Here is an 18,067-nt window from a genome sequence, read left to right on the forward strand (position 1 = left end):
CAGGCCTGGGGACTTGGTAGTGACAGGGTAGCAGAGCCTGGCCCTCACAGAGGTCAACCATGAGGAAACAGTACCTCCCGTCCTCCTGCAGCATCCAGGCATTGACCTTACCTGAACTGGTTATGTGGTGCCATGTCAGTGCCTCCCACATCATCACCCCGTCTTCAAATGGGGGAGATGGAGGGGACCAGGCCTGGCCTGTGACTCTGCAGTCTGTCTGTCATGGAGCAGGACCTGATCCAGACTCCATGTCCTGGCAACTGCCTTGCTGCTTTCAGGAAACAAGAGCACAAGAGCCTGCCTCACTCCCTCCATCCTCCACCCGCTTCCTCACTCTTCTTTCTCCATTGTGGTGGCCTCCTTTTTGTCATGGGTTCCAAGATTCATCCCAATCTCAGGGGCTTTGCGTAGCCATTCCCTCCTCCTGGAAGGCTAGTTTTCCAGGACTCTGTGTGGTCAGTCTCAGCACTTCAGAGGGACCCCTGCTCGCCCCACTCATGCTGTGTTCTGCCTCTACCTAGGCCCTTGCTAGTGTGTCTCCTATTTGACTTCTGTCATGGTTTTGTTTCAGTTTCACATTCAGTCTCTGTGCAGGTGCAAGCTTTAGACTCCAGTACTGTCCATGTATGGCAGAGTGATCTTGGGAACTCACTTCCTTTCTCTGCCTCAGTTTCTTCATCTGTAAAACAGGGTTACATACACCTATCTCTCAGTGTATTGTTGAGGAGCTACTGGAACACAGTAGGTGCATGTCACTGGGCATTATAATACAAGTGCACATAACAAATAACTCAAGAAATGATTGTACAGCCCTGTGACCATACTAATAACCACTGCAGTGTACCCTTTAAATGGGTGAGTTGTATGATATGTTAGCAAAAAACAAACCGTATGGGGTAAATTGTCATCTCATAAATTACAGACAGTTAAATGGAAGCATGGAACCCTGGGAGGCATCAAATTTTGGCTCAAGTACTTAGGTTCCTGCCACTCACCTGGGAGACCCAGACTGAGTTCAATCTGAGGTCCTGGCTTTGGCCTGGCCCTACCCTGGCTATTGCAAACATTTGGGAAGTGAACCAGTAGATTGCAGATCTCTCTGTTTCAATTTCTCCCTCTTTGTCCTTCTTATTTTCAAATAAATAAATAAAAATGTTTAAATTGTGACCCAAAGATATCTCTCAATATAGAGCTGGTGCATGATAGGGTTGAGATTTAAATCCAGAAGGTGTGGCTCCAGTGCCCAGTTCTTTGTGTTTGTTTTTCTTTTTATTTCTAAAAGATATGTTTATTTATTTGAAAGGCAGAGTTAGAGATTAATAGGGAGAGACATAGAGAGAGAAAGGGATCTTTTATCCACTGGTTCACTCCCCAAATGGCTGTAACTGCTGGAGCTGGGCGAAGCAGAAGCCGTGGCCTGGCACTTCTTCCAGGTCAACCACATGGGTGTAGGGGCCCAAGCACTTGGGTCATCCCCTACCACTTTCCCATGAACATTAGCAGAGAGCTGGATTTGGAAGTGGAGCAGCCAGGATTCAAATCTACAACCCACTATGCTGCAATGCCAGCTCCAAGAGCCCACTCCTTAACTATTTGTACATAGTTAAGACCTAGATAATTATGAGAATCCCTAGAATATGTGTTCTTGTAATTTCTAACAACCCAACGATAATAGGTGCCCTTTATTAGACAGACACTTGTCTTGTTAGGTACTGTGTGAAGTCCTTCCCCTGGGACTAGCCGGATTAACCACCTTCATTTTTCAGAGGAGAAAACAGGCCCTGGGAAGCTCCACAGCCTGCAAGAGACCATTTGGCCAGTTACCGGCTGGGTGTGGGTGCAAAAATCTCCCACCTGACAGTAAACCTTTGCTCTTTCTGCTCCCAGCTTCTTCCTGGAAAGTGCATCAAGGGGTCATGGGAGCCTGGCAGCTTCCTTTACAGATAGGGAAACTGAGACTTGGAGCAGGCACATGCCTGCCCAGACTAGACAGCCCCTTGGTCCTCAGCTTTCCCACCAGTAAGAGGGATGGGAGTGGATTCCTAGTTCTTTCTTCCCCCTCTCCAAGGTTTAGTGGTTTTTTGACTCTGATTCCAAAAATTTTCCTGCAGTGGAAATGAATTGTTGAAAAAGCAAGGGGCAGTGGGCAGAGTGACTTAATGAGCGGTGCCACCAAGCTGGGGGCAGAGCCTCTAGGTAAATCCTCAGAGTGAGACTAAGGGGCTTTTCTTTGTGAGGCAAAGAGGAAGGAAATTCTCACTACCCTTGGCCCAGCTCACCCCGCACTCCTAGCAAACACTGGGACCTGGAGCAGGCACATTTACAGCCACTGCCTTCTTTGAGGGGGAAACTGAGGCCAGGGGCCCCAAGGCCCAGACAAGTAACCAGTTGTTGGGGACCATGTCCTAGGTAAGGCCAGGAAAGTGCTAAGAGGGGGCTAAGCTGATGGGCAGATAGGGCCTGCAGGAGCTACTTCCAGAAGGCATCACTGCCACCCCTGGAGACTGGGGCGGGGGGATCCTGTTTACCTACCTGTAATGAGGGGAGATAACTTATTTCCTGGTTTTCATCCCTCTGCAGAGTCTCATGGTGCCTGGATGTGGCCACCTAGCTTAACTTCTTCAATGAAAGGAGTGCCTGCTCTGTTTCTGGAAAGTGACAACTCTGATTGGTTACTCTCTGGACCAGTCACTGTTGCCAAGGGGATAGAGAACTATGATTGGTCAGTCTGGTCACATGTTAGCACAAGTTGGGGAGTCAGAGTTGGTTACCGGGAAAAGGGAGATTTTGATTGCCTGGCCTGAATCTTGCCACGCCTCTTCCAGTTTCGGGAGGAGGAGTTCCCAATGCCTTCTCTTTTTTACGCCTGAAGAGCCTGCAAGTGAGCCATATTTCGAGGGTGACTGCCCCATCTTGTGGTTCCTGTGTTCTGCAAATTAGTGACCTCTTTATGAGGCTGTCCTAGGACCTACCTCACAGGCCCTGATTCAGGCTTGACCCTAGCTTCAAGTAGAAGGGGTTGTCATTCTTGTCACTTAAAAAAAAAATAGGCTCTCTGCTCCGCCCCGTTCGACAGGCAGCCGCTTCTTCTCGTGCAGTGCAAGCGCGTCCCCGAGACACGATGGTGAAGGTCGGAGTGAACGGATTTGGCCGCATTGGGCGCCTGGTCACCAGGGCTGCTTTTAACTCTGGCAAAGTGGATGTTGTCGCCATCAATGATCCATTCATTGACCTCCACTACATGGTCTACATGTTCCAGTATGATTCCACCCACGGCAAGTTCCATGGCACGGTCAAGGCTGAGAACGGGAAGCTGGTCATCAACGGGAAGGCCATCACCATCTTCCAGGAGCGAGATCCCGCCAACATCAAGTGGGGTGATGCTGGTGCCCAGTACGTGGTGGAATCCACTGGCGTCTTCACCACCATGGAGAAGGCCGGGGCTCATTTGAAGGGCGGAGCCAAAAGGGTCATCATCTCTGCCCCCTCCGCCGATGCCCCCATGTTTGTGATGGGCGTGAACCACGAGAAGTATGACAACTCTCTCAAGATTGTCAGCAACGCATCCTGCACCACCAACTGCTTAGCCCCCCTGGCCAAGGTCATCCACGACCACTTCGGCATTGTGGAAGGGCTCATGACCACGGTGCATGCCATCACCGCCACCCAGAAGACCGTGGATGGGCCCTCTGGGAAGCTGTGGCGTGACGGCTGCGGGGCCGCCCAGAACATCATCCCTGCCTCCACTGGCGCTGCCAAGGCTGTGGGCAAGGTCATCCCCGAGCTGAACGGGAAACTCACTGGCATGGCCTTCCGTGTGCCCACCCCCAACGTGTCTGTCGTGGACCTGACCTGCCGCCTGGAGAAAGCTGCTAAGTATGACGACATCAAGAAGGTGGTGAAGCAGGCGTCCGAGGGCCCCCTGAAGGGCATCCTGGGCTACACCGAGGACCAGGTTGTCTCCTGCGACTTCAACAGTGACACCCACTCCTCCACCTTCGATGCTGGGACTGGCATTGCCCTCAATGACCACTTTGTGAAGCTCATTTCCTGGTACGACAACGAATTTGGCTACAGCAACAGGGTGGTGGACCTCATGGTCCACATGGCCTCCAAGGAGTAAGAGCCCTCAAACCACCGGCCCCAGCGAGAGCATCAGAGGAGGACGAGAGGCCCTCAGCCGCTGGGGAGTCCCTGCCCCCACTCAGTCCCCACCACGCTGAGAATCTGCCCCTCTTCACAGTTTCCATCCCAGACCCCCTGGAGGAGGGGAGGGGCTTAGGGAGCCCTACCTTGTCATGAAACCATCAATAAAGTCTTCTGCACCCAAAAAAAAAAAAAAAGACATTACCTTTTTTCTCTCTGTCTTTCCCTCTGTCTGCCTGTAACTCTGCCTCTCAAATAAATAAAAATTGTTTAAAAAAATGGACTTTTTTTCAGAGCACTTTTAGGTTCACAGCAAAACTAAGAGGAAGGTACAGAGAGCTCCCACAGTGTCTCTGCCACTGTCAACATGCAACACAGCACAGTCTGTCTGTTTGTCATCGGGCAGCCCAGATTGACACCTTACTATCCTTGATTTCCATACTGTATGTGAGGGTTCCCTCTTGCTGTGATGTAGTTGGAATCTTCTATATATGAATATATGTTATGAAGACAGCTGGTACACACACCCACGTGCAGATTTTGTGTGAGCATAGTTTTCAACCAGTTTGGGGAAATGCTAACAGCATAATTTCTGGGCCATATGGTGAAAGTGTGTTTAATTTTATAGGAAAAGGTGATGCTGTTTTTCCAAGTGGCTGTATTTTCATATGTAACAAATAAGAGTTCCTGTTGTACCACATCCTTCTAAGCATTCGGTGTTGCCAGTGTTGTGGATTTCAGCCATTCTAATAAATGTGTAGTGGTACTTCATTTGGCTTTTTAAATTTTTATGTATTTGAAAGGCAGAGAGACAGACCAGCAGACTATCTACTGGTTCACTCCCCAAATGCTCTCAGCACCCAGGGCTGGGCCAGGCCAAAGCCAGTAGCCCAGAGCTCCATCTTGGTCTCCCACGCGGGTGGCGGGGACCCATCTACTCAAACCATCACCTGCTGCCTCTCAGGTTGTACATTAACAGGAAGCTATAATCAGAAGTAGGTCCAGTGCAAGAATAAAGAAAACAAAGATAGGAAAAAAGGAGGAAGATTGAGGGAGGGAGAGAGGAAGGGTGGGAAGTATGGTTATCCTAGAATTGTACCTATGAAATCTGTTCTTTTTATATTAATAAAAAAAATTTTTTTAAAGGAAAAAGTAGGTCTAGGACTTGAACCAAGGCACTCTGATAGAGGTTCAGGCTCCCCAAAGTGTTTTCTTAACCTTGCACAAAACACCCACCCCTTTCATGTGTTTTAATTTGCACTTTCATAATGACAGATTATATTGAGTGCCTTTTCATATGCTTTTTGCCATCTATGTGTCTTCTTTGGTGTGGTTCAGACCCTTTGTGCATTTTTTAATCGATTTGCATTCTTGCTGTTTGTTTTAAGCATTCTTTGTGTATTTTTGTAGCAGTCCTTTATTAGAGGTGTCGCCTGTCAGTTTCCTGCCAGCCTGTGGTGCGTCTTATTCTGCTCACATGGGTTTTCATTTTAGTGAAGTCCAGCTCATCAGTGATTTCTTCCCAGGATCTTTCTTTTGGTGCTGTATCCCGAAAGTCATCCCCCAGACCAGGGTCATCTAGACTTCCTCTGGCCCCATCTTCTAGGAGTCGCATAGACTTGTGTGATGCTTTTCTGGTGAATGACCCATTCTGCGTGGATCTTTGTTAAGGATGGAAGGTCTGTGTCTAGACTGATTTTTTCACACACAGGTGTCCAGTTATTCCAGCAGCATTAGTAGCAAAGGCTCTAATTTTTGTGTTCTACCGCCTTTGCTTCCTCGTCAAAGATGAACTGACAACACATTGTGGATCTGTTTGCTTTTGCCAGATGCCACACTGTCTTGATTACTATAGCTGTAGAGTAAGTGCTGAATTCGGATAACATCAGCCCTCCATTCTCTCCACTGAGCTACCAAAATGTCCCGTCAGCTGCCCAGAGTCCCACAGTAGAACAGCAGTGCCAGAGTTTGAACGCAAGTCCTTGGATTAGAAATCTTGTGCTTGAGACTGAAAGGAAAACACAGGAAATGGGGAAAGAGAATGAGGAAGAAAGGGAGAAAGGGGGAAGAGGGGAGCGTCAGAAAAATAAAAAGTAATGACCTTCCCCAGGAATTCAGACATGGGTCTTTGCTGCTCCAGAGGTGGGAGGAAGCGGCAGCGAGAGGCAGGAATCAGAGAGGCTGTCGCCAGCCGAGGTCAGGCAGAGCGAGAACATCACAGGCGGGCTGTGCAGCTGCAGCAGAGGGTCGGAGGCCAGCAGCTGGGGGCTGTGTTTGGCTAGAAGAGAGACACAGTGAAAGACATGATTTGAAAGTGGATTCGACTAGATGAGGCTCAAATGCCAAACTAAGGTTCTTGACGCTGTGGGACCCAGTCCCATATCTCCATGGCAATTGGCAGTGGGCGCTGGAAGCTACCTGGAATGGGAGGAGAACAGGGGCAGAGATTTAAATGTGTCCCTCTAAGATGCAGATGTTGAAAGTTAGTAGCCAAGGTGATGGTTTGAAGAGACATGACATTTCACCGAGGTTCTGTCCGGAGGGCTCCTCCCCTTGCACTTGGGATTAAAGCCTAGACAGAGCCCCTGCCCCTTACCCCCACAGTGTCCAGCCACTTGTCCTTCTATCGTTTGCTGTGTGAGGATGCAAGTGTGAAGGGACCATCTTGGAAGCAGGAAGCAGCCCTCACCAGTCAGCTGATGCTGAGGCACCTTGATTTGGGCCGTCCTTACCTTCAGACTATGACAGATTAAGTTCTTTTCATTATGAAGTTCCCAGTATCGGGTATTTTGCTATAGTAGCACAATGAACTAAGTCACGTGGCAACCCAGAATCCACTGCTCTCCTCAGCATCCAGGCTGCCTGTGCCCCACTGTGCCCTCGGTTCGTGGAGCTGTGTTCCCCACATGAGTCCCTTGACCCTGGAAGCTGGAGCCAGGAAGCTTCCTGGGCCATGGGTACTTGCCTCAGCATGAATTGGGGGTCCAGCATGGTTCTGACAAGGGGAGTGATTTGGCCCCCTCTACAGCCCTCAGGCCGTCTTTCTTCCCCGCTGCCCTGCCCTGGGTCAGCCTGTATCACTTCTCACTTAGACAGCCACACTCGCCTGCTCCTTGCTTCCACCTGCCCCCCCTTTAAAGCCATCTGGCCCTGGATTGCCCCTGCTCACCATCTTCCATGGCTCCCCACTGCCTTGGCGAATGCTCTTTCACAGCTCCTCTTTCTCCCTGTGCTTTTACCTAGCTTACGTCAATCACCTCATAATTCAAGTGTCAGGGAGATGTCTCCTCTGAGCCCTGTGGGGTTCCACAGCCCCCTCCTCCCATCTACCCTGGCCTTCCCTACTGTCTCTAGACTCCTCCAGGCAAAGCCTGGGCTTCAGCTGTCAATGATACCCCAGCTTCTGGCACACAGAAAGTCTCCAGTGGGTGTTTGTTGAATTACTATGTGACCAATTGGATGTGTATTAGTAGGAAGGGAGGCAGACTGGGAGGAAGGGTGGGGAAGGGATGGCCACAGGGCCTTTGGCTTTGATCATCACTGACCTAGGAGCTGACTGAGCCCTGCATGCCCCAGAAAGGACTCCAACATCCGCAGCAAAGCTCATTTCTCCCCTCGCCCCACATGGGCTCCAACGCACTTGCTCCTGGGGCTCATCTCACATCATTTGCCTCAGTCTTAGGAGGCAGCACAAGACCCTGACTCCAAAAGAGGTCTCTGTTCTAGAACAGACTCTGCCTGAAGTCCCTCACGTAAGCCCTGTGAACAAGAGGCTCCCTAAGGCTGCCATGAGTTCTGTCTCTGCCCCAGGGCCCAGTGGCTACCTAGTCACTCCATGTGGCCCATGTCATTGAAACCTCCCAGCAGGCCTAGAAGGCGGATACTCCTAGAAAACCATTGCACAGAGAAGAGCACCCACCATCCAGGGTGAGAACTCTGGTCTAATGCCAGAAGCCAGGAAACATGGGGCTAGCCCTGGGCCAGTGGCAAATCTACCCAGGAACACAAGCAGGGCTGGTGGCCTCCACCAACCTCTTGGAGCCACCACAGTCCATTCCTGATTCCTCGATGGGTAGAGGCCTGAGGCCAGGCCATTCCAACGAGGCCACCCAGCTCCCCATGGCTCTCTAACCACCAGCCCCAAGTCAGACATGACAGGCCCTGCTTTGTCCCCAAGAGGCTGTCCCTGGAGCTGAGTCGGGATGAGGCTGGGCTGGCCACAGTGGGGGCAGCTAGTGTCCTGGGCAGCAGGAGGCCCTCTTCCTCCTGCCATTCAACACATTTGTGTTGACCCCTAGTGTGTGGCTTCTGCCAGGCAACAGCCATGGACACCAACAAGCAAAACCCCTCAATGGGGAGAGAGAGATACCAAGCCCAGTCAGGAAAATGTGCAGTGTCCACAGTGACAAGTGCTGTTGGGTAAATGAAGCACAGAGAGCCTCCCTGAGTAGGTGACCTTTGAACAAAGCCCTGAAGAGGCAAGGGAGGAGCCATGTGAATGTCTGAGGAAGAGTTTTTCATGCAAAGGTCCTGGAGTATAAGCACACATGGAGGACTGAAAGACAGTGAGGGCCCCATGGAGTGGAGTGGAGCTGGAGGCTGGGGGCCAGGCGAGTTCAGAGAGGTAGCAGAGCCAGGGCTGGGTTGCTGGAAGGACTTTGGCTTTCACCCTGAATGAGGAGGGACGTGGCCAGCTGGGTTTGAACAGGCTGTCTGACTGCCGACTAAGATTGGGACCAAGATGGATGTTCATGTGTTATGAGGATCGAGCCAGTAGGGTTTGGATGGAGAAGAATGAGGAAAAGGACCCCAGGTAGGCCTGTCAGCTGACATGGAGGTGTCAGAAATGATGGCACCCCCTCTGAGAGCCTGAGCCTGAGGTCCATCCCTTCCCCAGGTTACTCTGAGGGACAGGTGAGGAGGAAGCGGTCTCTCTCCAGGACGGTAGCAATCCTCACCTCACTGGTATCTTCAAGGAATGCTTTCAACTACGTCACTAGCTGCAAACGCCCCCCATTCTCTGCCCAGCCTCCCACATGCCTGTCTCTGGTGGATGCTTCCCTGCCTGTAGTGCCTCTTTTTTAAAGATTTATTTATTTATTTGCAAGCCAGAGTGACAGAGAGAGAGAGAGAGAGAGAGAGAGAGATGCAGAGAGATTTTTGAATCACTGATTCACTCCTCCAGATGGCTGCAACAGCCAGCACTGGGCTAGGCTGAAGTCAGGGACCAAGTACTTGGGCCCTCCTCTGCTGCCTTCCCCTGCGCATTTGCAGGGATCTGGACTAGAAGCCAAGCTTCCAGGGACTCAAACCAGCACTGTGCCACAATGCTGGCTCCTCTAGTATGTCTTTGATGTGCAAACCTCCCTCTGACTGGAGGGAGAGAGTCTCAAGCTCAGGGCCTCCTGCAGGTGACAGTGTTCAACTAGAATTCAGCAGTGTGGCTTGCCATCCAGCCTATTTTACAGTGACCTTGAGTTTGTAGTACACCATGGCCCTGACCAGAAGTACCCTTTTAAAATACATCTAAGTTGAAATGTGTGAATGGGTTGAATGAAAGATGTCCAGTGAATGAGCAGGCGGGGCTAAGTGTCGTGATGTTGCGGAAACCCTTGGGTAGCATGTCTGCGGGTGTTGTGAGGCTTAGCTCGTGTCGATCTTCTTGCTGGGGGGGCCCTTGCTGTGCTTGCTTGGCTCTTCCTTCTTGTCCTCACGCTTTCTCACGGAGCCACTGGGAGCAGGTGGATCCAGAAATGGTCCCGCCCAGCTTGGTCAGGTTCTGAAAACTGCTTCCTGGTGGCCCTGGTTCCCAGTCCACTGGGGGGCGTCTATACTGGCCACAGGCCACATCTGTCTCCTTATCTCACACCATGAGTCCTCAGGTCTTGGAAACAGCAGCATGTTTTGCTCTCTTTCTGCCAGGGCTTTCCACATCATGGCCCCAGATCCCTGTAGCCACACGTCGCGGCATCCCTATGATGTGGGCTCCAGTAGATGTCAGTGCCCACAGATGTCAGTGCCAGCTGAGGTCACTTAGCAAATGTGTGGCTCATCCAGCATAATGCGATGGCAGTGGATGCTGGACTGGACCCTAAGCTCCACCAAAGAGCCGCCTGGGAAGGAGTAGGCAGGAGAAACGGGGCAAACAGAGGGATGGGACCTCAGGACCATGCCTCTTCTGAAATGTGGGCCACATGCACAGCCTGTGGGGACAGAGTCAGGTCCCCATGCACTGGAGATTTACTGCTTCCCCCCAGGGGCTTAAATCTGACCCCAGCAAGAGCCCCAAGAAGTGCTTAACACTTCTGACACAGAGGCGAGGGCTTCTCCTTGGAGCCTCTCACTCATAACCTCATCTTACTACGAAGGTCAAGGCTCTGTTCTAAACACTGTGCAGCTACTAGCTCACTTACTCTGCCTAACAGCCCCATGGGTGCTTCTTGTCCTGCCTGGTTTGAAGCACAGAGAGGCAAAGACGTCTGTGAGATCCCACAGCAAGTCAGAGGCAGAGCCTGGAGTCAAGTCCACAGAATTTTGATCAACACGTGTCCACAGCCACAGGCCAGGCTGGAGTGGACAGAGGGGCCCAGGCTGCCGAAACCTCCACAGCTGCTGCTGCAGAAGGGCCAGCCCCTCCTCGCCAGCTGGGGTGGTGGCCCCACCGCAGGAGCCCAGAAGGGCCTTCTTTGTGCTGCTTCTTGCCCTCGCCTGCCAGGGCCTCATTGGCTGCCCTGGTTGGTGGACTTGCAGCCTCCAGTGGTGGGAGCTCACCCCCGCCTGGCCACTGTGCCTTCCCTTCTCAGGGGAATCCCTCCTTCCCCTGTGAGTCCAGCCCCTAGTGGACTCCTGGACCTGTCTGCTCCCCTGATCTGGGACAGTACCTGGGCCCCCCGAGGCTGCTTCAGCCACAGTCCCTCAACCTCCGCAGATGTCTGCGACCACGGCCCAGAGAGCTCAAAGAGTGGTTTGGGGGATTCGGATGAAGACAGTGCTGCAGACCCTCCTGTGTGTGTGTGGTGGGGCGGGACTGCTGCAGGCTCCAGCCTCCCCGCCTTTGCCCCCACAGTAAGGCCAGCCCAGTGCACTGTTTCCAAGCTCAGGTCCTTTTAAATTTAGCTGCAGGAAAAAGCAGTTTGAGCAGGCCTGGAACGCGGAGACAATCAGCAACAGGAAAAAGTCATCCGAGGGGAGTTTTCAATGAATTATGGAGGCATTGTTCCCGTGCCCAAGGAGCCAGTGCTGCTGGCCCAAACCTCTCTGAGCCAGCCCAGGCCGCTGGGGCAAAACATTGCCTGGAGCTGCGTCAGGACAACACAATGTAGGAGTCTGAAGGCCAAAAAAAAAAAAAAAAAAAAGCCAGAGGGGAAAAAAATACTGGAAATTCCCTGCGTCCCAGCGATGGAAGCGGTTTCTTGAAAATCAACAGCGAGGGAAAGGTTGCTGCCCGCCCAGGCGGGGGCCTCAGGGAGCGAGCGGAAGTCACAAGCGATATTTTGAGATATTTTCAGTCTGGTGTGATGCCGGTTGATTTTCCAAAACACAAGGACCTCCTGCTGGGAGAAGGGCTGAGCCTCAACTGGAGCTGCCCGGGGTGGGGCTGGAGTGCAGGACGAGCCAGGACAGAAACTGGAGCGACCCACTTGGAGAGCTCTGCGGCTCCAGATGGTGGGGGCTGGCCAGAGGCCCCTTCAGCCCTGGGAGACCCAGGGGGTCTCCTGTTGGCCCGGAGGCCCTTCTACAGGTGAACAGCAGGATCCCTAGCACAGAGAGCCTGCCCTGGGGCCAGGCAGACTCTGTTTGCTTGCCCCTCCTAACAGGTCGCTCTCTACCCGCTGGCATCTCCTTCTGCTTCAGCATAGTTCATTGAGAGAAACAGCATCAATGTTCTTGAAAGGGACCCGGCAGTGAACAAAACCAAGGAAACCATTGACGTCCTCATGGAGGTGGCATCCTAGCGTCGTGACTGATGTAGACAGTGTGCAAGATTAATAAAATGTGTAGTGAGCTGGGAATTGCAGACACTATGAGAACATAAAACAGGGAAGTAGGGTGGGAGAGGGGTGGGTAGCTGATGTTGTGGTGCAGTGGGTTAAGCCACTGCCTGCAATGCCAGCATCCCATGAGCACCAGACCAAGTCCCAGCTGCTCCACTTCTGATCCAGCTCCCAGCTAAAGTGCTAGGCCCAAGTGCTTGGGCCCCTGCACCCACATGGGAGACCCCGATGGAGTTCTATGCTTCTTGCTTTAGCCTGGCCCAGCCCTGCCCCAGCTGTTCTGCGGATTTGAGGAGTGAACCAGCAGATGGAAGATCTCTCTCTATCTCTCGCCCCTCTCCACAACTCTACCTTTCAAATAAACTTAGTTAAATAAAATAACAAGGAAGGGGGCAGGATGTGCTTGGGGTGTGATTCTAGAACAGGTGGTTAAGGAAGAAGTTTCTCTTCACCCTCAGCTGAGTCTCACTCACCTACGATATCTCGTGGGCTGCCTCAGCCCTCTGGGCCCACAGGTCCATCTGTTGCCCTGGGACACCCTTGCTCTGTTCCAGGCTGGTCTGGGCTAGATCCTTGTGGGAAGGGGACTCCAGCCTTCTCAGCCTTCTCAGCCTTCTCGAGGGGCCCAGAGATGAGTACCTTTCCCAGAGGTGAGTGGAACCGTGTACACCCTCTGAATCTGAATGCACCCTCAGGCCCTTCCTCCATGTTCTAGCAACTGCATCCCACCATTACCTCCCGCTGAACTCAGCTTCTGCTGACCCGTGTCACCCACACGTGCACCTCCCCATATCCAGAGCAGGGTGGGCTTGCAGAGCCCAGGATGGGCACCTGCACGGGTTCTTGTTGTTCCCTCTCGCATCGTTCTGTCCTGTGGTAGGCAGAGGCAGCACACACATGAGACAGAGAGTTAATATTCTCAGCATACAGAGAGTGCCTAAAAACTGATAAGGAAAACACAAAACAAAAGAATACGTTCAGGGAGCTCACAGACACAGAAATGCAAATGGGCGCAAAACACATGAGAAGATGCTCAGCAGCCCCGAAATGCTAATGAGGAGAACAATGGGATGCCCGTTTTCTATTATCAGGTTGGGAGAAGGATAAAATATGGACGAGGCCCAGTGCCAGCAAGGAGCGGCCCCTGAGCAATTGTTTTTTGTTTTTGTTTTTGTTTTTGACAGGCAGAGTGGACAGTGAGAGAGAGAGAGACAGAGAGAAAGGTCTTCCTTTTGCAGTTGGTTCACCCTCCAATGGCCGCCACAGCCGGCGTGCTGTGGCCGGTGCGCTGATCCGATGGCAGGAGCCAGGTACTTATCCTGGTCTCCCATGGGGTGCAGTGCCCAAGTACTTGGGCCATCCTCTACTGCACTCCCTGGCCACAGCAGAGAGCTGTCCTGGAAGAGGGGCAACCAGGACAGAATCCGGCGCCCCGACCGGTACTAGAACCCTGTGTGCCGGCGCCGCAAGGCGGAGGATTAGCCTAGTGAGCCGCGGCGCTGGCCCCCTGAGCAGTTTTGACAGTGCTGGTGGGAGTGTGAGCTGCCTCGATCTTCTGGGACAGTAATCTGTATTAAAGTTTAAATGCGTATGTCCTGATTCAGCAGCTCCACTTTGAGGAATTTGTCCTGAAAAACTACATATAGACACAGAAGAGGATGTTTACAAGGACATTTGTGGCCAAAATATACTAAATGTTATACAAAATATACTAAATATCGATCAGTAGGGCGATGATTGAAGTATGGGCCATTCATCATGCAGGTAGCAGACAAAAATAATCACACCTCTATATGCAAAGAGGCTTCAAAAAGTTCATGGAAAATGAATTTAAAAGATCAGTTTATTCTGGTGCAGAAAAATTTTTAAATGCATGCATATGAGGGGTCTTTTCCATTTCATGGAAAATACGTATTTTGAAAAACTATGAATTGATTTCAATAATTTTATTTGTTTTTTAGAATATTTGTTTTATTTATTTGAAAGACAGAGTTAGAGAGAGAGACAGAGAGAGAGTTCTTCCATCCAGTGGTTCACTCTCCAAATGGCCAGGGATGGGCCAGGCCAAAGCCAGGAGCCAGGAGCTTCATCTGGGTCTCCCACGTGGGTGCAGGGGCCTAAGCACTTGGGCCATCTTCTACTGCTTTTCCAGGTACATTAGCAGAGAGCTAGATCGGAAGTGGAACAGCCGGGACTCGAACCGATGCCCATTTGGGACACCGGCATTGCATACAGTGGCTTAACCCGCTGTACCACAGCACCGGACCCCCTCAGTAAATTTTGAAAGTTATTTGTGAGGCAGAGAGACAGAGCTCCCTCCTGCTGGTTCACTTCCCAAGTGCCTGCAATGGCTGGAGCTGGGCCAGGCCAAAGCTGGGAACTTGGACCCCAATGCAGGTCCCTCTGTGGGTGGGAATCATCACATGCTGCCTCCCAGGGTATGCATCAGCAGTGAGCTGGAGTCAGGAGCTGGAGCCAGGACTTGGTGCAGGTGCTCCTATGCAGAATAAAGGTAGCTTTACCAGCCTGCCCCTCCATGAACTCTTGGAAGCACTCTTGTATTTACACACATGTGTGTGGGACTGGAACGGCATTTAATTATGTTTTATTAGACAAAAAAAAAAAAAAAAGCTGCAAAGTCAGGTAGATGGTGTGATCCTGTCTTTGTAAACATGTTTGAAAGAGCAAAGAAACTGCTCACATCAGTTACCCCAGGAGAAGAGGCTCACTAGGAGGAAGATGCTTACATTTCTTTTTTAAAGATTTATTTTATTTCTTTTGAAAGCAAGAGTTATATATAGAGAGAGGAAGAAACAGAGACATAGAAAAGTCTTCCATCCACTGGTCCACTCCCCAGATGGCCACGACAGCTGGGGCTAGGGCTGAACCAAGTAGAAACCAGGAGCCAAGAGATTCTTCTGGGTCTCCCATGTGGGTGCAGGGGTCCAAACACTTGGGCCATTTTCCACTGCTTTCCCAGGTGCATCAGCAGGGAGCTGGATGGGAAATGGAGCAGCCAGGACTAGAACTGGTATCCATAGAGGATGCCGGCTCTGCAGATGGCCCCTGTGTTTGTCTTTCACAATAAGTTTGTAAAATCCTGACAACTGTGGCTCAGGGGTTGGGCCAATGTCTGCACAGCCAGAAACCCAAATGTACACCAGTTCAGGTCTCATCTGCTCCACTTCCTATCCAGCTCCTTGCTGATATGACTGGGAAAGCAACAGAAGATGACCCAAGTGCTTGGGCCCCGATACCTGGATGAGACTCCTGGCTCCTGGCTTTGGCCTTGCCCAGCTCTGACATTGCAGCCATATGGGGAGTGAATCAGCAGATGGAAGACCTCTCTCTCTCTCTCTCTCCTTCTCTCTCCATAACTCTGACTTTCAAATAAATAAATGAATATTTAATTTTAAAAAGAACCTGGCAATTTCAGTGGCAAATACTCTTTCTTAAAAGTAATTTTTAAGCAATTCTTAGGGAGATTTGCTTAGTGTGCCTTCATAGCAATCAAGGACTGGGATGGAAGTTTGTCTTCTCCCTGCCAGGCTGGGGGGTCCACCTTACCTTAGACCCACCAGGCCTTCACACTGTCACATCAGCAGGAATCCCACTGCTCACTGAGTATCATGGTTTCTCTCTCCCTCAGTTTCCCATATCCCTTCCTCCCATGTCTTTTTTTTAAAGATGTGTGTATATATGTGTTTATTTATTTGAAAGGCAGAACAACAGAGGAATGCGGGAAGGGAGAGAGAGAGAGAGAGAGAGAGACATCGTCCCGCTGCTGGTTCACTTCCCAAATGGCTGCAGTAGCCAGGTCTGGGCCAGGAGAGAGAGAGGAGCTCCCTCTGGGTTGCCCATGTGGATGGCAGGGACTCAGCTACTCGAGCCATCATCTGCTGTTTTCCAAACATTAGCAGGGAGATGGCTCGAAGCGGCATTCCATACAGGGTGCAGGTGTCCCAAGTGGCAGCCTAACTTGCTGTGCCTCTCTCCCACATCTTGATCCACCTTTCCTATTCTGTGAACCATCCTGGTTCTAGAAACTGTGCAGAAGGGACTGGCCTTGGTATCCTAATTCCGGTCCAAGATTTGGTGGTGCAGGCTCTAGGCCCAGGACAACAATTAGTTTTGTGTCTTGCAGGCCAACTCTGCATGGTAGCAGGGCAACCAGGAGTGCTGTGCAGAAAGGGATTCTGAGCCCACTCCCAGGTTCCCTGGCAAGAGTGCTGTGGTCAATTGCAGTGTCTGCTCTGGGCAAGGGCTTGCTGGCAGAAGCATCCCAGTTACTGATTTGCCACGCTCTGTCTGGGCTAGTGAGTCCCAGACTGATCCATGCACAGGAATTCCTGGGTGTCTCATTGGCAAGCAGATTGGAACCTGACAGGTCAGGGCGGGGCCTGAGAGTCTGCACTTCTGCGGGCCCCAGGGAGACCAGTGCAGCTGGCCAGAGAACCACCCCTGGCCAGGGCAAGGATCTCACCTCAGAGCCCTCCATTCACAGCTACCTTCCTCTTCCTCAGCTTCTCACACATTTGCAAATAGAAGTGACCGACCCTCCCCAACAGTCCAGCACTTCATAAATGTGTCTCCTGATTCTTCGAACAGCCCAGATTCGTATCTTCTTTGACAGATGAGGAACTGGAGGGGAAGGAACTCGCCCAGGCTCCCCCAGCTGTGGCTGACAGACCAGCCTCTCTCACACCCGCCATCTCCTCTCCTGGGCCCAGAAACCAGCCAGGAAGATCCTGCCGCTGCCCTAAAGCACTGTTTTTGTGCCATAAAGAAGGCCTTGGCCCCGCCAGCTCCCTCCTGCTCCCTCAGCGACAGCTCATAGCAGGCTGGGGCCTCAAACCTCGGAGGGAAGGAAAGCTGTGCCGACAAGGTGAGTTATGGGCTCGGGGAAGCCCATTAGTCATGAAGCGAGAGAAGCGAACTCGAGCTTATTAACTCTAAACGTTTATTATTCACATTGATCACGCAGCAGACAACACCGCCAGCCCACCCCCCAGAGCCAGCCAGCACGTTCTGATGGGGAGGGCTGCACAGGCTGCAGGGGCTCGCTGAGCCCCGAGTACCCAGCAAATGCAGGCAGGGCACAGACAGGCTCCAGGGACCCAAAAAGGGTTTGAGGTCTGTGGCTGTGACACCACTCCCCACAGGTCTGCTGGCTGTTCTGGGCCAGGCCCTAAGCCAGACCCTGAGCCAGGAGCCAGGGAACCACTGATAGAAAAATGAGATGCTGTGTCCACCATCACAGGCCAAGTGTGAAGCAAAGGAGCGGTGGGGGGGCCTACTGGTCGGAAGCCCGAGCGCCAGGTCTGCCTGGTTTCACTTCTGCCTCTGCCACTCAGCAACAGGGGACCTTGTATGGAAGACAAATGACTTTTCAGAGGCTCAGTTTTGTCATCTATAAAATAGGGATACATTTCTTCATTCAACAAGTAATTTGAGCACCTACTATGAGCTGAGTACTTTCTAGGCCCTGTGATACTGGAATGACCAGGGAAGCCGGTGGTCCTTATGGAATTGATATTCTGGAGACAGAAGCAGACATAAAGCAATGGAGGAAAATTCACAAGCAGAGTAGTTCCAGATAGTGGTGAGAGCTAAGAGGGAACAAGCCCACATCCTATTCTCCAAAGTGACTAGGGCCACTGGGAGGACATCAGCAGAGAGCCCTGGGCTGGCCTCTCCAAGGAGGAGCACGGGGCAAAGGCCTAAGTTGAGGGAAGGAGCAGCTGCGGGACAGTGTGGGCCCAGGCAGGGGCAGTCGGCGGCCAGGACAAAGCCATTGCGTCAGGCAGGCATGGCACGGGTGAGACCAGAGGGAGGAGAACATGAGGGCAGAGCCAATGGAATGGGAAACAAGACAGGGGAGCCCGATCACAGGACCTCCTGGCCGGTGCTCTGGGAGCTGCTGGGCA

At 51.9% G+C, this 18,067-nt stretch overlaps 1 protein-coding gene and 1 pseudogene across 1 annotated transcript in view; both read left to right on the forward strand.

Moving 5' to 3' along the window:
- LOC100337897 (uncharacterized protein C3orf20) overlaps window positions 1-16,905 on the forward strand; it is a 77,124-nt gene extending 60,219 nt beyond the window's left edge. The window contains exon 17 of the mRNA XM_070051051.1: window positions 16,774-16,905. Coding sequence (XP_069907152.1) covers window positions 16,774-16,777 — 4 coding nt within the window. The 3' untranslated portion in view covers window positions 16,778-16,905. The remainder of the gene's footprint in view (window positions 1-16,773) is intronic.
- Window positions 3,051-4,319, forward strand: LOC100344910 (glyceraldehyde-3-phosphate dehydrogenase pseudogene; annotated as a pseudogene).
- Window positions 16,906-18,067: the final 1,162 nt, after the last annotated feature.

Source organism: Oryctolagus cuniculus, chromosome 10, assembly GCF_964237555.1.
Source record: "Oryctolagus cuniculus chromosome 10, mOryCun1.1, whole genome shotgun sequence".
Taxonomy (NCBI): domain Eukaryota; kingdom Metazoa; phylum Chordata; class Mammalia; order Lagomorpha; family Leporidae; genus Oryctolagus; species Oryctolagus cuniculus.